The sequence below is a fragment of the Herpailurus yagouaroundi genome, unplaced genomic scaffold (assembly GCF_014898765.1).
Source record: "Herpailurus yagouaroundi ecotype Mexico unplaced genomic scaffold, PumYag 28, whole genome shotgun sequence".
NCBI classification, from domain to species: Eukaryota; Metazoa; Chordata; class Mammalia; order Carnivora; family Felidae; genus Herpailurus; species Herpailurus yagouaroundi.
In genome coordinates this window covers 3,847,847-3,869,172 of record NW_024412376.1, presented here as the reverse complement: position 1 = coordinate 3,869,172, position 21,326 = coordinate 3,847,847, and the positions used below count along the sequence as shown (strand labels likewise).

Below are 21,326 nucleotides of genomic sequence, written 5' to 3'. Positions count from 1 at the left end.
CAGAGAATATCCAGAATTGATGAAAAGTAGCAACCAGACTACCTTGTACTCAATATCTATAGAGATAAGGCTCTATGGTGGCTGAGAGACACGATTACTATGCAAAAAGGGATAAGGATTGAGTTTAAGTCCTCCCAGAATGGCTTACCATTCATCTGGGAAGTTGGACAGTTTCTGAACCAGTGAGTGCCTTGGCGGGGGGGGGGGGGGGGGGGCCTTGGTTCATTTACACCTCAAAACTATCAAAGAAGAAAATGGCTGATGCGGTCGCCCAGGTGGAATGCTCTGCTTATTACATACCCCCACGGGTAGCTTGTAAAGGGTAGTTATTAGCTTTCATCACAATTAAACTCTCTACACCTAAAGGACACTGAGAGATGGTACCTTTATATAAAGAGGTAGGAGATGGGCTTCTAACTGGCCTTAAATTAAGTGGTAAAGAAGAAGATAATGAAGACAGAGTCTTCAAAAAAGATACCTTGTCAAAAGTAGAAACTTGCTGAAATGGCAAATAGTCTTCATATACTGACTGTATTTTCCCGTTACTAATCACTTTTTAAAAATAGCAGCACATTCTAGGTAAGCAAAAGGGTGGTGGAGAAAAGCACAAACCATTCCAAAGTTCTGAATATGTGCTCCTTAAAGCTAATCAACATGAAAGCCACACAGCAAATCTGACAAGTGACAAGAAGAATTAATTCAGAAGAAGAAAGGGAAAACTTGAACTGTTCATTAATGCTCCTAAAGCCAACTGTGGACACCTACAGGGCAGGGGTGGTCTCTCTAATGTTCTGATAGTTCTGTCTAGAATCAGAGTTCTGTAGATTGCCTTCCTTCCTTGATGACTTTCGTTCCATTGTTTTCAAGCTCAAAGAGATTATGTTTTTGACAAACCAGAGGAACATCCCTACTACTTTGTTTATGCATATGCAACATTAATAATTTCCTCGGAACTAACACCAGGGAGGCTAGTCACTTCCTCCCATCCTGAGCTTCTTGGAGCCAGAGTAGTGGACTGATAGGACATGGGGTTGCCCCAACATGGCAACTCTTTGGACTCTCAGGAATAAAATTATGAACACTAATGTTGTTATGCATGTACGCTGATTACCTCTCCACTTAGCTGTGAAGACGACTTCAAGAGATATGAAAATATACATGAAAAACTTTGATTTCAAAGCACATGTGGTCACTGAGTTGACCAACACAAGGAAATCTTACCTTACAATCATTGGTTGTCTTACAGTCAGACTTTTAATCATTTGAAGAGTGACAATTCAAGTAGAAAATGTGCTAAGAAAATAGCAAGGATGCAAAACAGGAATTCATTATCGTGTATATCAGTTTCACTTTTATTTCTTTAATTTAAAAAAATGAATAAGTTTAGCAGCCAAATGTCCTACATTTGTACATTATTTAAACATTCTGAAGGAGAAACAGTCTCTGCGGATCCTAGTGCCCACCGGTGCAATGAGGAAATTTGAGCGGGACTTCAAATAACCACAGATGATGTCAAAGTTTGGCGCGTAACAATAGTTAGACTGTTCTTCAGAAACAATGTAAAGTGTTAGTGATAGCTGGAGGTGGGTGGGGGTGGGGACAGGTAAAATAGGATTTTTTTCCCTTACTCATATAATTTGAAGATTATAGAATGTGGTTTTTAAAGGTCAAAATGAATTGCTAATTAAGTTGAGGCATTTGAAATTAGCAAATAAAACTGCTACTCAGAATAGTGACTAAGGAGTAATTAATCATACAGGAAAAAACTGGCACCAACGTAGAGCCAGCAGTGAAATTAGCTCTTAAATAGTTGCCATCGACCCTTCAGACAATGTTACTAAGAAACTGTGAGATATTCATTTCTTTCCTTTCTGTTTAGGCTACACCCTTTCAAAAAGACTGTGTTCAACATTTTTCTAGAAAGATACAAATCAAAACAGATGTCTAGCCACACAACCTCTCTTGTAGGTATTCAGAAATATCTGAACTAGTTTTGACTCTTCCCTCTATGTTTTACTCAACATGTGAAATAATGAAGGGTTATGTGATCGTAAGCATTACCTTAAACCCACTCTAATTTTTAAATATAAATCACTGACAATTTTTGGCATTTTAACGATTATGATACAAAATTACTTAATACACTCTTAAAAACCAGTGTTGACCACCCCCACCCCCAACCTTTGAGAACACCTGCTTTAAAATCTGCTTAAGAAAAACATTTTGGTTTTGCTTGTAGGTGCTTTTTGTTTCCTTAGGTGCTACATTTGCCAGACTTGAGTTTGAGTCCATGCTGGGACTCTCAGTTTCATTTTACATCAAGATGTTCGTATATTAAGTTTAAAGCCAAATTTACCAACATGAATATTACAATGAAATACCTAGATAGTTAGTTTGACATGCAAATCTTAAACTAGAAAGCAACTAAGGCAGCATTTATATAGAGATTTATATTTTTAAGCACTTGACATTTATTTATTAGCTAATCCACACCACAAACCTATGAGGTAGTTTAGCATGACTTTAGTATGAATAAAGTAGGTAAGAAGACAAAAAAAAAGAAAACAAAATCTGTTCCCACAGTAATATGTTGATCAAACCCTCCTCATTCTGGTCATAAAAGGGCAACAATCAGTTCTTTGTACAAGCTGGTCAAACAAACAATGAATATTCAGCTTGGATGGAATGTAGAGAGGGCGGTTATTTCATTTCCTGACAGTTTAGAAAGTTTAGTTTGTTATTGGAGTTCTAGTGTTCTGTGCTCACAGTGACTCATCCATAACATCTCCCTCAAAGATCAGCTTTGGAAGAGGTGTGGCCACGGCCCCTCCCCAGGGCTCAAATTTGCCTCTGGAAGTATTAGCATTTATCATCTATCCCTATTCTTCCTCTCTTGGTCTGAATGGTCTAATAAACTCACTTCAGTAGGAAGGTATAAAGACTCTTGCAGTTCCAATTTATGTTTATATGTTATCTAAGAGACAAATGAAAAACAAACCTACACTGGTCTTTGTGGTCAAGCAATTGCAGATGAGAGATTTATTACGATTTTTATCAGCAAAAGGGATCACTGTGGTCCTCTGTACTTAGCAGATGGTTTTATGATAATACATATTAGTGCACCGGGCTGTGGAGGTTATATATAATGAAAACTCGTTAATTTGGGTTTCACTACCATGGCATTTGTGGCAACTGGCACAGGTGCTAGCCAGAAGCTGACCTCTGTACTTAAAGAAGAAAAACCCTTCGCCAAGTTAAGTGAATTGCATGACTGGGTCTGTAGGAGTATTTTGTCTCTATAAGAAGACATAGACAATTTCAACCACCTAGCAAGTATCCATTTAAATACAAAGGAAAAAAAAAACCCTCTAATATAAGGATGCCATTAGGCTTGTGTGTTATTTTAGTTTTGCATTATTTTTGCCTCATTGGAGCAAAATTTTAATGTCAGTACTTTAGTTGACATTACTCAAGTACTCAGGAACAGTGAAAGTACTTTATGTACTGATAATTTGGATAGTCTCTTTCAAACAGATAGGGTTCTCCCCTAGGTCCCTTGAATTGAAGTTTTACAGAAAACCCCTGGACTCGTTCTTTTCTCTCCAGGAATCTCTGCTGTCATAGGGTGACTCTGTCAGCGCAGCTCCACAATGGCCAGGTCCCCCTGGGTGTCTTCCTCTCTGCCAGAATTAATTTGGCTACTTGAAAACATTTACCTTGCATCTCACTCCCATCTGTTCATGATGAGTTGGAACGTAAGACATGACCTAATAAAACAAATATAGCCGTTCTACTACTACCACTATTGCTACGAATGATAAATCAGAACAGAAAGAACAATAAACAGCTAGCTTTCCAAGGAAGGTTTTTTCCGTCTAAGACTTCCCAAAATATAGATAACATTCATGGGCTCTTCCTGTTTAAAACTTAATATGTCAACTCCATGGTACATTGGAACAATAATTTCCCTTAGTTATGCAAAAATAAATAAATAAATTTGAAAACAAACAAGCAAACTCTCTGGCAGGATATTCACTTTCACTTGACAGGTTGCCAAGGAGAAATAGAATTTGGATGAGGAATTCTGAAGTAATCCGATTATTATATCCAGAAGCTGATCTGTAAAGGGTTTGGCATAGCTCCTTTGTATATCAAGAGATCTATGTTCATGGGCTCGTCTATATTAGGTTATTAAAAAAAAAAAAAAAAAAAGCTTGAGAGTATGAGCTCACTCACTACACACAGACAGAAACAAAGTTTGTTTTGTTTTTTCTTTTAACTTGGCCAGTGCTTATTTTACAGCAGAATAGACAAAAAAAAAAAAAAAAAAAGCACTATTTCACACATTCACAGACAAGTCACCATTGGAGGTTTGTAGCTCTGTTGTGTGCTTTCCAAAATAGATTGCTTCCCATCGGACCCTCCTTCCTTCCCGTGGGACAGCACGTGGCTGGTGGAGTCGCTGGTCTCTGTAGGCACGGAAGCTGGCAACCCGGGTCCCTCCTGAGTGGGCCCTCTCAAGGGAATGGGACCAAATTTCAAACACCTCAATAACAACACTGTGCATTTCTAAGTCATTTCATTTATTGCTCACTGAGTCGTAACCACCTCAGCTCTCTGTGGAAAAACAATGGATGTCCAGAAAATCCTGACACCAGGAGACCCATTGCCTGCATGGTCACAATGTACAAAGGGCAACCCCAGCCAGATCACTGAGAAGCATCATGAATAAGAAGGTAAATGTCTGGCTTTGCGGCCATCCTACAAGACACCAGATCTGGTCACGACAGAGAAGAATGAAACCCAGAGAAGGCTTTCTAATTTACACTCAGAGGCGTTCCCCATCAGAGAATAACAGTTTTCCAGTCTGCCAGTGGTGTTCTTTCTGAAGTGATTGAACCTTGGCTCGGCAAGAGGACTCCAGTGAGAAACAGGAATAGGGAGACTCGCCATACCCAAGGCTATCAATTCTTCAGAGTTTACTCAGTTCTTCTCAAATTGCCAACACCCCACGTCAAAACCCACAACTCAGGCCAACTTCATAAGAAATGTTTGTTTATTTCCCTCTCATTCTAGGGTCTGTAATTCTTCTCTTGGATGCCTTTGGGAAAACATTTCATCAAGGTCAGCTGCTATTCAGACATTTTTGCCTAAGAGGATCATCATGCAGGCAGACGGATTCTCTTCCTAAGCTATTATTTTGGCAGCTTGCAAAGAGATCTTGGCTTAACCTTGAGAAACTGTTCTTTGAATAGTCAGAAAAAAAGGATGGGGATTCTTCCTTTATCCACCCTCTTTATTCTCGTTCAGATGGCAAACCCAGCTCGCAGTTTTGAAGGTGAGATGAAGGAGGAGAATTTATGTCCGTTATGTATCTTCTACTAACAGTGACTCATTCTGGTTCTGTGCATGTTGCTGCCAATCATGTTCAGCATGATGAACAAATAATGTTTCTTTCTTGATGGAGGTGCTCTACATCTCAGTCATCAAAGATTTCATGGAATATTTATGTGTTGAAGAAATCTAGAATAAATTGGACATTTAGATTTTCCCACTGTCTTCAAGTTTGAATGATGTTCCCACTGTTTGCTATAGGATTATAATTTAGAACATGTACTAAATAGATTATCAGGAAAGAATTTAAAAATCCATCCAGATATCATAACTTACCACAAAATGAAAAGAAAGAAAGAAAAAGAAAGGAAGAAAGAAAGAAAGAAAGAAAGAAAGAAAGAAAGAAAGAAAGCTCATTCACTTCCCAAACCAAGATTAGTCATATGTTAATTTGTGAATCCTCATAAGAAGTGTTCATTGTTCAAGAGAGAATCCTCCACTGGTAGTTGATAAGCAATTCTCCACGGCAGAGAAATCCTGACATTTTTTTCTCATCTCTTGATTGATGTTTTCACTACTTATTCTTCAGGCTATAAGACAGAAAGGAACACAGTCTTACCTTCTTTCATAATTATGTTTTCCAGCCTCCCTCTCTCCTTCCTCCCCCCCTTTCTCTGTCTCAATCTCTCCCCCACATCACTTTAGCCATCAAATTAAAGTAAAGCTGGATTTGTATGATGAATCTTTTATATTCTAAATAACCTGTAAATATAATAACTCAATTACCAATGTCATCTCCATGTAGGTACAAGAAAATATATGCCTCAGTCTTGTCAATCCAGATACTACATTCATTCTGTAAATTCTAAAGATGAAATTAACCAATTGGTTTATATTTGTGATGGATTGCATATACCCATCTTTAAGTTTCAGATAGAACGACCTATAGAACTCTCTTCGTGGGAGGGAGAACAACACTATAGAATTTGGATTTCAAATTACTATTATAAGCCTCATTCTCAGTTCATTCAGAATTTTCCCTGATAGATATTGATAAATAGGAGAAATGTTTTCTGGTTTTAGTCTCAAAAAGTATTGATTTAAATTAAACAGGCTACTAATTCTTAAAGGTTTTGGGTTTTGTTTTTCTTTATGATAAGAAGATACTACCATTTATTTATGCCTACTGTGTGTCAAGAATTTCACACTTATTTTACTTCTAATTTAATCCCCACCTTTAATTTGGATGTCATTTCTTCCCATTTTAACGATGATAACACTGAGGCTTCAATTGGCTAAGTTCATCGCACACGTTCATACAGCTGCTTGCGGGGGGCAGGGGAAGGGTGTTGAACCCCAGGAAAGATCAGAATCAAAAGGCAAAAGGCTTGTTGCCATCCCGTGCAGGGAATTTCTCTCACAGCATTGAACATGTCCTCTGGCTGCAACGAGGCTGCCAAAACAGTCTCGGCCTTTAGTTTACAATTATCCCTAAAGCTGTTTCTTAAAGGAGATGGTGTCAGAAACGCTGGAGCAGGTTAGAATCCTTGCATAGATTTTCCTATCCCTCTTTATTAAGAGCTAAATATGGTAGTGGAAATCTGGTAAATGAAGATTCACAGGCTACAAAGGAAAATTCTATCACTCACACGGCATATCGTGAAATTTTATTTCAAAAAAAAAAAATGCTGTCATAGAATATTCTTAGGATCCGAATAAGCGTTTGAATGTTGTTGTAGAAGACAGACCAAAACAAAATGGAAACTACATGTACTTCTGGGTAAAAAAAGATAGCTTTGGAATTTTGCCTTGGAATGACCCTGGTAAGCACAGCCACTTTTAAATGGTTGTTATAAAAAGAAAAATCCTGTTTTGGAATCTCATATTCGATATCTGCGCCATCTGGTCATGACCTGAGGAAATTCTACAATCCTGGTCATTTTCATGTATTAATGTGACATAAGGTTGAAAGTCTTCACTAAGCAAACAAGTATAATCTCATTTTTATAAACTGCAAAGATGAACACTTTTCAGGATAAAATGAGTTTGAAGTGCAGCACCGCCGTGTAATAGTGCAAAGACCAAACACATACGCAGCTGAGCGGCCGTAGTTATGATTACATCATTAGAGGAGACTAGAAGAGACGTGGGTGTTTTTTTTTTTTTTAACTTATAGTAAAAGTGGTATATTAAGAACTTAATCCCATAAGGAGCAAAAATATCCCCTCTTCCTTTTTATAGTCAGAATAATTATTCAGACCCTCTCTGAACACAGAAGTAATGACAAATTAAAATGTCTTTCAATTCCATATAGCTTTTATAATTATTCATCCGTTACTCTTATTATTGCTGAAAAGCCTCCTTCATATTTTAGTCAGCATCCCACTTGATACAAAAGAACACGGACAATTTTACTGCTATTAATAAATATGCAGCCATCCAATCCAAGATGAAAATTCTTTTTCATCTGAGAGATAAGCTGCATAATTCATGTATTTTCAGAAATTTCTTTAAATAGAAATTGAAGAAAGGCATAGGGAAAAAGAATTCATTATATAGTTGCCATTTATGGTGAGGGACAGTGTCTGTTCTCACAGAGTCTGAGAGTTAATTCAATTTGAAGAGAATTTCAATTGCTCTGTATATGTACCAACATACTCATAGAGCCGACTTTAGTTTTGACATCTATCATCATAAAAATGATATAACATAGCTGCCACTTGACTTAAAAAAATGTAACAGAAGGTTACTAGGTACTTTTCTTCAGGTCTTGGAATGCAGTTAGAAAAACTTCACAGCAATTTGGAATGGGTGCCTCGCTTTCCAAAAAGAGAACTGTCCATGTCAGTGAAGCATGGGGCTCCATCTGACTTCCGTGAGTTCCAGCCCCTGTAGGAAGGAGTTTCTGACACATGGAGATGGCCTTGCAGGGTAGGCCCGCATTCCCAAGACCCCACACCAAATGAGAAGCACTCTTGCAGGACCAGTTAAGTAAAAAAAGCTTCTGTTTGTACTAATTGCCTTTTTGCCCATTCAGACCTGGAAGGTTCAGAGGGGGCGGTGTTCCAGACTGGGCCTGAGTGTAGCCTTATGTACACTGGTAAGGATTTCTTTCATTCTTTTGTTTTCACGTGAAGTATAGTTGACACACAATGCTACATTAGTTTCAGGTGTACAACTTAGCCATTCAACCGCTCTACACATTATGCTACGCTCCCCAGATCCCCACAGTGCAGCTACCATCTGTCACTGTACAGCGCTATTACAATACCATTTACTATATTCACCATGCTCTACCTTTCAGCCCCATGATTTATTTAGTCCATACCTGGACGCCTGTATCTCCCACTTGCTTCCACCCATCTTGCCCCTTTTCCCTCTACCTTCCCCTCTGGCAACCACCAGTTTGTTCTCTGAGTTTACGGTTCTGCTTCTGCTTTTCAAAACATTTCTTTGGGGCACCTGGGTGGCTCAGTCGGTTAAGCGTCCAACTTCAGCTCAGGTCATGATCTCACAGTTCATGAGTTCGAGCCCCACATCAGGCTCTCTTCTGTCAGCACAGAGCCCTCTGTCTGCCTCTCCCTTTGCCTCTCCCCCACCCATGCACACACACACACACACACACACACACACACTCTCTCTCTCTCTCTCTCTCAAAATAAATAAACATTAAAAAATATTTCTTTGTTCATTTGTGTTTTAGATTCCACATATAAGTGAAATCACATGGGGGTATTTGTCTTTTCTGTCAGAATTATTTCAATAAGCAATACCTCTAGGTTCAACTATATTGTCACAAATGGCAAGATCTCCTTCTTTTTACCTAGAAAAGAATTTTTAATACCAAAATTGAACTGTTCTCACTATGGAAGATGACCAGAAACATGTGCGGTCTTTCTGAGATGTTATCAAGGTCAGGGAAAGGGGTGTGGAATGTGTTCTGAGCAGTGTGTATGGAGATGGTTACTGGAGAAAAATTGATGTGACTACCTCACACTAAATGTAAACTATTCAGTAAACCAATTAAAAAACTAAGCAGAGTATCCTTAGTCATAATGAAGCCTGGTTTCTGACACTAGACAGCAAGTTTACAGGGACATAAGAAATGAAATCATGAAATCATGGACCACAGCTTCTACAAAATGATGGGGCCAGAATGAGTTAGGTTTGTTGGATGAGGAGGAGCTATGTTCCAGACATTTTCCACACACATGTTGTTGAACAATCATGACTTTGATATGCTGCCTGAGATGTTCAATCTGCTGCCTGAGATGTGCCATGAATGACATCTGAGCACTGTCAACTTTGCTCAGTTTATCACCATAGGGCAAAGATAAACCAAATTAAACTAGATTTCCCAAATCAAGCCTCCCTCAATTTTGATTCTTTCCTTTCTTGCATTCCCTAACTTGGCGAACAAGAACTCAAGGCGGAAATTCAGTGTCTCCCTGGCCCATTTCTTTTTCTCCCCCACCCCATAACAAATCAACCACAAGTCTTACTGGCTTCCTATTTTACTCTGAAATACGGCATGTCCTCTGCACCTCCCACCCATGGCCTCTTCTGGGCCCTTGACATTACACTCGGCTTCTATCTGGCACCTTTGCAACCAGCTCTGCTGTGTCATCACACTGGTGTTACAGTGTTTCACTAGGTTCCTACTGGAGAAAAACGTAATAAACAAAGGTCATTTTGTGATATGGCCAGGGCTTCTCCTCCAGCTCGATCTTTTCATCAATGACCCCGTAATCATTCTAAAATCCCATCACGGACGTTTCTGAACCTGCCACACTCCCATGTGCTTTTACAGTTTGTATAAGTGCTTCCTTCTGCCTGGGAACTTATCCTTCACTCCTAGCCTTGCCCAGATTTCCCCATTCCTTTTAGTGGAAGCATGCTTCCTTTAAATATCCTTCCTCTAACTTACCCTGCCCCAACCAAATGCATTTGGAATATTTTGAGCCGCCACTAGGGAGTAGAGAACAAAACCTCAAGAAAATGCCCAAGCCACAGCAAGTGGCCAGTAAACTGCTGTGACAAAGGATGCAGCGTGTCCTGCTTCTGAGAGTCGTGAATGGCAGGGAATGAGGTGGGTTGGAGAAGAAAGAGGAGAAGAGAAAAAATGTGGGAGAAAAGATGAAGCATGGAGAGAACAGAACAAGGAAAATGGACTTCTGGGCATGGTGCTACCTCTGTGTGATGCCCAAATCTTTGAAATTTGTCTAAACAAATAAAATACTTGCAAAATGTTAGTTGTTAGTGGAAGTTTATGTAGTCTGAGTGATAGGGGTGGGGGTGGAGGGGAGAAGCACTCAAAGTTACAGGGGCAGAAAGATGTAGAAAGACCATAAGACACCAGGAGTTAAAAACACTGGCAGGATGAATTTCTCCAAATCCTTCTTGGAAAAGCAAATCCTGTGTATTTATAACGCACTGAATAAATAAATCATTTAAGATTCAAGAATCAGGCTAATTCAGAGAAAAGTCAGCTATTAGGAACATTCAAGAAACTGTGAATATTCAGAAGTATAGGATATTTAAAATGAATGCAGGTCTATTACTTCCTAATACACATAGACTAACAAAATTGACAAGAATGATTTGTAATTAACTTACCAAAACACCTAAGAAAACAAGCCTCCTCTGTTTATATAGAATTTGCATTGTTTATATGCAAATGAATGCTCCCGAAGTACTTGAGAACAATTTATTCCCTTAAGAAGGCAAATATTCTCTCTATAATCTTGTTTACACTATTCATTTGCTTTGCAAAACATTTTTTATGAAATCACAAAATAATGAAATGTGAGAGTTCGAAGGACCCCAGGGATCATATAGGAAAGTCCAAAGTACTCATTTTATAGATGAAAAATTCAACAGAACCCCTGACACACTCATTTACCCCTAGCATTTCTGAGGCCTGCATGCTCACATCCCAATCCCCCTAATTTGGGGGACTCCATTCTTTCTACGATGGGGTGCTAGCCACAACTGAGGCAGATGCAAACAGAACAAGGAAGTTACAAAGTGTTAGTTAGGCTTTGGGGCATCACCAGGACCCATCAGCCTCCTAGATCGAGGTGAGAGTCCAGTACCCCTTTTCCATTCACTTATAGATTGGGAGGCCTGGTTAGTCTCAGTTTGCTTCTAAGCCTCACTAAGCTCCTACTCTGTCTCCTGCAAGAAATCTTTCCTGACTCCCGCTTGCCTACCCATCCTAGTTAGGACCCATCCCAAGTGCTTTCTTCTATTGTTTCTGTAACCACATCATATTGCCTCTTGTGTTTACTATCTGTCCTCCCTCCAAAGAAGCCTGGGACTTCCGTATTTTCAATGCTCGCAATAAGTGCTGACAGAGTCAAAGCTTATCCTTCTCCAAAGAAACACATGAGACCAGAGGAGGAATCAATTGGTACATTGGGAAAAAGCCAAACTCCCAGCTACTACATTCCTCAGTTCCTGCTCTATCTTGGGCAAATCCATTTCCAGCCTTCATTCACAGATAAGAAAAACAATTAAGAATTCAAAGCATCTCTATTATCTCTGTCTTCTAGTCTTACAGGTTCGAAGGGATTGTGATTTAAAGTCAGAAAACTTGATTTTAAACTCCAACACTATTGCTAGTTGGATATTTATGTACTGTGTTTTTACGTTATTAGTTTCAGTTTATCCATCAATAAAACAAAGACATCCATAATATCTTTCCTATAGGAGTGTCATGAGAACTAAATGAGATAATACATATGAATATGTCCAGTAACTACAAAAAATTTAGAGATTTTTCTCTTTACCCTTGCTCCTAATCACTTGAAAATAAATTTCTGATGTAGCTGCTATATCTACTATATAATAAGAAATTGTTTTGTTTGTTTTTTTTTTGTCCCAGTTCTTGGGGTGGAAATTCAAAGCCTTTGGAATTTCCCACTTATTAGGAGTACCTTTGGTTTTTGGTTTTTGGTTTTGGTTTTGGTTTTTAACATTTACAAAGTGACATTTGGCTTTTTTCCCTGTGTTTATTTATTTTTAATTGAAGTATAATTGATGTACAATGTTATATTAGTTTCAGGTGTAAAGCATAGTGATTTCAGCAGTATATACATCACGAAATACTCACCATGATAAAAACAGTTACCTTCTGTCACCACACAAAGTATAGTCAACTAATGTATGAAAAAGGAGGCAATAGCATTACCGTGGGGAAGAACAAAGCTGGAGGTATCACAATTTCAGATTTCAAGATATATTACAAAGCTGTAGTAAACAAAATAGTATGTTACTGGCACAAAATATAGACACACAGAGCAATGGAACAGAATAGAGAGTCCAGAAATAAACCCACACTTATGGTCACTTAATCCATGGCAAAGGCGACAGGACATATAGTGGGAAAAAGTTTTTTCAACAAATGGTGTTGGGAAAACTGGACAGCTATATGCAAAAGAATGAAACTGGACCACTTTCTTACACCATACACAAAAATAAACTCAAAATAGATTAAAGACCTAAATGTGACACCAGAAACCATAAAACTCCCAGAAAAAAAAAAAAAAAAAAGGCAGCAACCATGTTGACATCAGCCATAGAAACATTTTTCTGGATCTGTTTCCTCAGGCAAGGGAAACAAAAGCAAAAATAAAACAATTGGGACTACATCAAAGTAAAAAGCTTTTGCACAGGAAGAAAGCCATCAATGAAATGATAGGAGTGCCTTTGTTATTCTTGGTGGGCTCTGACAGCTCATGCTAATGAGGTGACTCATGGTGAGTCCCTACATAATTTCAAGATGAAGGCTGGCCATGCAGGAAAGATCCACCATGTGATCAGAGGGGTTGAGGCTTTGAGCCAAATGATATTATCATGACCTCTGCAGAGGGGAGGAGGACTGTAGAGTTCAGTGATGTGGCCAATGATTTAATCAATCATGTCTAAGTAACGAATCCACAATAGAAATTCTGGACACTGAAGTTGTCAGAGAGTGAGCTCTACCATCAAATGACAGACCTCAAATCCAAGATCTAGCACTTAGTAGCTCTGTGGTCTTTACTTCAGTTTCCTGATCCATTAGATGGGGATGATATAATAATAGCAGAGATTTCACAGGCTGCTATGGAGATGAAATGAGTTAGTACATATTATATACTCGTCCATATGGAACAACAAATCAGTGTTGTCTCTTACTATAATTATTAGTACTAGTATCACTTGGCTACATGGGCCTCTGCATTAGGCTAAGTAGATTTCTGTGTCTTCTGTAATTGGCAGAAAGAAAGGATGTTGAAGTGAGATATGCTTTCTCACTACCTACCCAAGGGCAGCTTTAGTTCTACATGTTTCCAGTTGAAGAATCATGGAAAACAATGGCATATAGCACAAAGATAGTGGGGGTGGGATGAATGCTAATATTTGATGGGTGCACAATGTTCCCTCCTGCCAAAAAAAAAAAAAAAAAAAAAAAAAGGCTAAGATTGTGCAGGCTATACTGTCCACTATCATACCCAGTCTACAGGTGACTATTTAAATATAAAATAATTAAAACTGCATACAATTAAAAATTCAGTTCCTCAGTCACACTGGCCACATTTCAAGTACTCCATAGCTACACGTAGCTAGTAGCTACTGCACTGTATAGAATAGATACAAATCATTTCCATCATCACAGGGGATTCTACCAGACAGTGCTGGTCTAGAACCACCAAAAGGATTTGAAATCAGATATGTTTTGAAATACAAACCATATTTCTTTTATATGTTATTTTATGTATATTTATATATAGATACATATATACACAATTATGTTATATATATTTTATATAATTGAATTATAATTAATATACAGTAGTATATTAGTTTCAGGTATACAATACGATTCTATACATACTCGGTGCTCATGATAAGTGTAGTCTTAATCCCCTTCACCTATCCATCCATCTTCTTACCCACATCCCTCTGGCAACCACCAGTTTATAATCTATATTTAAAAGTCTTATTTTTTTTGTCTGTGTTTTCCATTGTTCATTTGTTTTGTTTCTTAAGTTCCACATACACATGAAAGCACATGGTATTTGTCTTTCTCTGACTGACTTATTTCACTTATGTAGCATTATACCCTCCAGATGCACCTGTATTGTTGCAAATGACAAGATTTCATTCTTTTCCATGGTTTCACATCTTCCTTATCCATTCATCTATGGCATTTTTTATTTTTTATCTTTATAGGAACCTCCACACTGTTTTCCACAGTGGCGACACCAGTTTACATTCCCACTAACAATGTCTGAGGGTTCCTTTTCCTCCATAGCTTCACTGACACTTGTTGCTATTGTTATTGTTCCTGTGTTTTTCATTTTAGTCACTCTGACAGGTGTGAGGTGATATTTCATTGTTGTTTTTATTTAATGCTTATTTATTTTTGAGCGAGTGGGGGAGGGGCAAAGAGAGAGAGGACAGAGGATCCAAAGTGGGCTCTCTGCTGACAGTTGACAGCCTGATGTGGGGCTCAAACTCACAAACAGTGAGATTATAACCTGAGCTGAAGTCATATGCTCAACCAACTGAGCCACCCAGGCACCCCATTCATTGTGTTTTGATTTGCATCCCTGATGATTTAGTGATGTTGAGCATCTTTTCACATATCTTTGGTCATCTGCATGTCTTTTTGGGAAAAATGTCTATTCATGTCCTTGCCTATTTTTAATTGGATCGTTTGTGGGATTTTTGGTGTTAATGTAGAAGTTCTTGTGTGTTTTAGATATTAACCCCTGATCAGATATGTCATTTGTAAATATCTTCTCCTATTCAATAGATTGTCCTTTTGTTTTGTTGATGGTTTCCTTCACTAGGCAAAAGCTTTTTATTTTGGTATAGTCCAAATAGTTTAACTTTGCTTTTGTTTCCCTTGCCAAAGGAGACATATCTTAAAAAAATGTTTCTATGGCTAGTGTAAAAGTGGTTACTGCCTATGTTTTCTTCTGGGAATTTTATGGTTTTGGGTCTCACATTTAGGTCTTTAATCTATTTTGAGTGTGTGTGTGTGTGTGTGTGTGTGTGTGTGTGTGTGTGTGTGGTATAAGAAAGTTGTCTCATTCTTTTGCAGGTAGCTGTCCGGTTTTCCCAACACCATTTGTTGAAGAGAACTTTTCCCATTGTATATTCTTGGCTCCTTTGTTGTAGATTAATGGATCATAAAGGTGTGGGCTTATTTCTTGGCTCTCTAATCCATTCTGTTGATCTATGTGTCTATTTTTGTGATAGTATCATACTGCTTTGATTACTACAGCTCTGTAGTATATCTTTAAATCTGGGATTGTGATACCTCCAGTTTTGTTCTTCTTTTTCAGTATTGCTTTGGCTTTTTAAGGTCTTTTGTGGTTCCATACAAATTTCAGGATTATTTAGGTGTGCCTGGGTGGCTCAGTCAGTTAAGCTCCGACTTTGGCTCAGGTCATGATCTCACAATTTATGGGTTTGAGCCCCATGTCAGGTTCTGTGCTGACAGCTCAGAGCCTGGAGCCTGCTTCAGATTCTCTGTCTCCCTCTCCTTCTGCCCCTCATCCACTCATGCTCTGTCTCTCTCAAAAATAAACAAACATTAAAAAAAGTTTTTTTAATTTAAAATTCAAATTTCATTATTATTAGTTCTAGGTCTGTGAAAACTATTGTTTGCATTTTTATAGAGATTGATTGCATTAAATCTATAGATTGTTTTAGGTAGTATGGATATTTTAACAATATTGGTTCTCCCAATCCATGAGCATGGAATATTTTTCCATTTGTTTATATCATCCTCAATTTCTTTCATCAGAGTTTTATAGTTTTTGGAATACAGGTCTTTCACCGCCTTCGTTCAGTTTACTCCTACATATGTTATTCCTTGGTGGTTCAATTGTAAATGAGATTATTTTAAAATTTCTGTTACTTCATTATTAGTGTATAGTAATGTAACAGATTTTTGTATGTTGATTTTGTATCCTGTGACTTCACTGAATTCATTAATCAGTTCTACAATATTTTGGTGGAGTCTTTAGGGTTTTCTATATACAGTATCATGCTATCCACAAATACTGAAAGTTTTACTTCTTCCTTATCAATTTAGATGCCTTTTATTTCTTTTTCCTGTCTGATTGTTGTGGCTAGGACTTCCAGTACTATGTTGAATAAAAGTGGTGAGAATGGACATCCTTGTCTTATTCCTCATCTTAGAGGAAAAGTTTTCAGTTTTTCACCATTGAGTATGATGTTAGCTATGGGTTTCTCATATATGGCTTTCATTAAATTGAGGTATGTTCCCTCTAATCCTACTTTGTTGAGAGAGTTTATCATGAATGTATCTTGTACTTTGTCAAATGCTCTTTCTGCATCTAGTGAGATATTCATATGGTTTTATATCCTTTATGTTGTTAATGTGATACATCACATTGGTTGATTTGCAAATATTGAACCACCTTGCATCCTTGGAATAAATCCCACTTAATTGTGGTGAATGATTTTTTAAATGTATTATTGGATTCAGTTTGCTAATATTTTGTTGAAGAATTTTGCATCTATGTTCACCAGAGATATTGGCCTTGTAGTTTTCTTTTTTGTAGTGTCTTTATCTGGTTTTGGTATCAGGGTAATGCTGCCCTCATGGAATTATTTTGGAAATTTTCCTTCCTCTTCTAAATTTTGGAGTAGTTTGAGCAGAAGAGGTATTAACTCTTTAAATGTTTGGTTGAATTCACCTGCAAAGCCATCTGTTCCTGGACTTTCATTTGTTGAGAGTTTTTGATTACTGATTCCATTTTATTGTCAGTCTGTTCAAATTTTCTATTTCTTCCTGATTCAGTTTTGGAAGGTTAAAGGTTCCAGGAAATTATTCATTTCTTCTAGGTTGTCCAAACATTGACATATAATTTTTCATGTATAATGCATAATCCTTTGTATTATATATAATCCTTGGTATTGCTGTTCTGTTGGTTGTTATTTCTCCTCATTTCTGATTTTACTTACTTGAGTCTTTTCTCTCTCTCTCTTTTTGAGGAGTCTGACTAATGGTTAATCAATGTTATTTATCCTTTCAAAGAACTCTGTCCTGGTTTCATTGATCTATTCTACTGTTGTTTAGACTCTTTTTCACTTATTTCTGTTCTAATATGATTTTAATCTTTTCTGATTTTGTTGAGACTTGTTTTGTAATCTAACATGTGATTTATTCTGGGGAAGATTCCATGTACATTTGAAAAGATGATGTATTCTGCTGTTTTGGATGGAATGTTCTGAATATATCTGTTAGATCCATCTAAACCAAAGTGTCATTCAAAGCTATTGTTTCTTTGTTGATTTTCTGTCTAATGATCCATCCACTGATGTTAAGTGGAGTGTTAAAGCCCCCTACTAAAAGTATATTACTATCAATTTGTTCTTTTATATCTGTAAATGGTTGTATTTGGGTGTTCCCATGTTGGGTGTGATTGTTATATTTTCTTGTTAAATCGTTCCCTTTATTATTGTGCAGTATCCTTCTTTATCTCATGTTACAGTCTGTTTTAAAATTCATTTGCCTGATATAAGTATTGCTAGACTTATTCCTGGGTTTCTCTTTGCTTCTATTTGTATGGTAAATGTTTTTCTATCTCTTTACTTTCAATATGCAAGTGACTTCAGGTCTGAAGTGAGTCTCTTGTATGTAGTAGAGATGAGTCCTGCTTTTTTATCTATTCAGTCACCTCTGTCTTTTGAGTAAAGCATTTAGTTCATTTACATTCAATGTAATTATTGATACGTATGTACTTACTGTCATTTTGTTACTTGTTTTATGGTTGTTTTTGTAGTTCCTCTGTTCCCTTCTTCTCTTACTCTCTTCCCTTGTGGTTTGATGGCTTTCTTTAGTAATATGCTTGGATTACTTTCTCTTTATTTTTCACATATCTGTTACAGGTTTCCAGCTTTTCATCTGTGGTTACCATTAGGTTGACATATAACATCCCATGCATATAGCAGTCTATATTAAGTTGATGGTTGCTTAGGTTTAAACCCATTCTAAAGCCCTACATTTTTACTCTCCCCTCATGTTTTACATATATGATGTCATAATTTCTATCCTTTTATTTTGTGAGTCCCTTGATTGACTTTTATACATATAATTGATTTTATTCCTTTTGTGCTTTAATCTCCATACTGTTTTTAAAAATTTTTTTAACGTTTATTCACTTTTGAGAGACAAGAATGCAAGCAGGGGTGGGGCAGAGAGAGAGGGAGACACAGAATCCGAAGCATCCTCCAGGCTCTGAGCTGTCAGCACAGAGCCTGATGCAGGGCTCAAACTCATGAACCACAAGATCAGTGCCGAAGTCGGGCACTTAACCAACTGAGCCACCCAGGCACTCCTCCATAGTGTTTTTATAAATCATTAATCTACGACTTTTATTAAGTTTGTATTTACCTGTGAAAAATTTTTTCCTTTAATAATTTTCTTTTTTAAGTGTATTTATTTATTTTGAGAGAGAGAGAGAGAGAGAGTGTGTGTGTGTGAGCAGCCAAGGGGCAGAGAGAGAGGGATAGAGAGAGAGAATCCCAAGCAGGCTCCACACCGCCAGCACAGAGTCCAATGTGGCCTTGAACTCACAAACTGTGAGATCATGACCTGAGCTGAAACCAAGAGTCAGACACTTAACTGACTAAGCCACCCAGGTGTCCCCTTTCATAATTTTCTCACTATTTTTCTTTACACTCAAAGACTTCCCTTTAACATTTCTTGAAAGGCTAGATCTATTTTTCTATTCTGAACAAGAGCCTTATTGGGTGAAATATTTTTTGCTGCAAGTTTCCTCCTTCATCACTTTTAATATATTATGTCATTCATTTCTGGCCTGCAAAGTTTCTGCTGAAAAATCAGCTGATAGTCTTATAGGGTTTCTCTTGTATAAAATTATTTTTTCACCCATTGCCTTTAAAATTCTTTTTCATTACTTTTGTCATTTTAATTTCTTTTTTTTTTTTAATTTTTTTTTAACGTTTATTTATTTTTTTGGGACAGAGAGAGACAGAGCATGAACGGGGGAGGGGCAGAGAGAGAGGGAGACACAGAATCGGAAACAGGCTCCAGGCTCTGAGCCATCAGCCCAGAGCCCGACGCGGGGCTCGAACTCACGGACCGTGAGATCGTGACCTGGTTGAAGTCGGACGCTTAACCGACTGCGCCACCCAGGCGCCCCTGTCATTTTAATTTCTATGTGTCTTGGGTGAACCTTCTTGGGTAGGTTTTGTTGGGGCTATCTGTGCTTCCTGGATCTGGATTTCTGTTTCTCTCCCCAGATTAGGAAAGTTTTCAGCTATTATTTCTTCAAATAAGTTTTCTGCCCCCTTTCCCCTCTATTCTCCTTCTGGGATCCCTATAATGCAAATGTTATTATACTTGATGATGTAGCTGAGTTCCCTTAATCTATTCTTGTTTTATTAATCTTTATTCTTTTTGTTATTCGGCTTGGTTGCTTTCCATTACTCTATCTTCCAGATTGCTGATCTGTCCTGCTTTCTCTAGCCTACTAGTTATTCCCTCTTGTGTATTCTTAATTTCAGCTATTGAGTTCTTCATCTCTGATTGGTTCTTTTTTATATTTTCTATCTCTTTGTTGAAGGTCTCACTGAGGTCCTCCACTCTTTCCTCAAGTCCAGTAAGTATCTTTATGACCATTACCTTGAACTCTCTTTCAGGTAGATTGCTTATTTCCATTTCATTTAGCCCTTTGGTGTGATTTTGTCACACTCTTTCATTGGGGACATATTCCTCTGTATCTTTATTTTTTCTAATTCTCTGTGTTTGTTTCTATGTATTAGGAAAGTCATCTACGTCCCCTGATCTTGGAAGTAGTGGTCTTATGAAGAAGAGGTTCTGTAGTGCCCTGCAGTGCAGTGTCCCCTGTCCACCAGAACCAGGTGACTCAGGGGTGTCTCATATATTTTGTGCACCATTATGTTGTGATTGAAATGCTTTTGCCTTCAATCCAGTCATCTGCAATGGCCCCCTTTGCCTGTTGCAGACCGGGTTTGGTCCTTGTGCCTTAAGAGACCAGTCTGGGTCTGCCTTAGTCTTGTAGTTGGGTCAGATCAGATGTCTTCCCTCAGTCTGTCTGTTGGGGTTGCAGTGACTCCAAACTACAGGGTTCTCTTATTTCCCTGTCCCCTGTGAGGTTTTTGTTGGTGGGAAATGCCAAAAGTGAGATCAGATGTCTGCCACTAACTCATTGCTAGGGGTACAGTCAAACTGATGTGTGTGGTTACCTTCCCCTTTTCCTAGGGCAAGAATCATGTTGGAGTAGTGCTGGCCACTATTGGGGCTGCTTGTAGAATTTCAGGTGCCATCTTGGAGGGACTCCCACCAAGTGGGGCAGGTTGGATGGGACAGATCTATAGGAGAACACACAGACAGGGTAAGCTGTTAGCAAGCTGTGTGTGAGTGTTTGCACACTGGTTCTGGCAGGTTTCCAGATATCTAGGCTGAAGGTTGGGAGGTGAGGAGAAATGGCACCCGCTAGCTCTTTTGTTCTTGGAGAAGTTTCATAAAGATCCTCCGCATCCAGTGCACGTTCTGAGATCAGTAAATAAATATCTTTCCAGTATACCCCAAGTGTTTTCGGCTGCTGCTTCTATGCTGTATCTTCACAGGATTGTTTGTTATGCTGGCTGTTTAAGTGCAGGGACTCAGTTTCCTACTGCTCTGTGGCTCTCACAGAGCTAAGCCTGCTGAAATTTAAAGTACTCAGTGTTAAGCCTCACTCATTGTAAAAACTCACATAGTTAAGGCCCTCTGGTTTCTGATGCCAAATATTATAGGGACTCATCTTCCCAGTAGAGGTCTCTCCTGTCTGGGGTACAGGTGTGTGGTCTGCTCCTCACCCTTCTCTGTGCTCTTGGTGTCCCTCCTGTCTGTGGTTGGTCTCACAGGGAGTTTGGCTCTTGAATGTGTCTCTGTTCCTCCCACCATTTTCGATGTGGTCTCCTCTCTATGATTAACT

General features: G+C 38.2%; 1 protein-coding gene across 2 annotated transcripts in view; it reads right to left on the bottom strand.

The window, feature by feature from the left end:
• Window positions 1-1,324: 1,324 nt before the first annotated feature.
• ZMAT4 (zinc finger matrin-type 4) overlaps window positions 1,325-21,326 on the bottom strand; it is a 347,224-nt gene continuing 327,222 nt past the window's right edge. For both annotated transcript variants that reach the window (XM_040452367.1, XM_040452456.1), the window contains one exon: window positions 1,325-5,924. In XM_040452367.1, coding sequence (XP_040308301.1) covers window positions 5,920-5,924 — 5 coding nt within the window. In that variant the 3' untranslated portion in view covers window positions 1,325-5,919. The remainder of the gene's footprint in view (window positions 5,925-21,326) is intronic.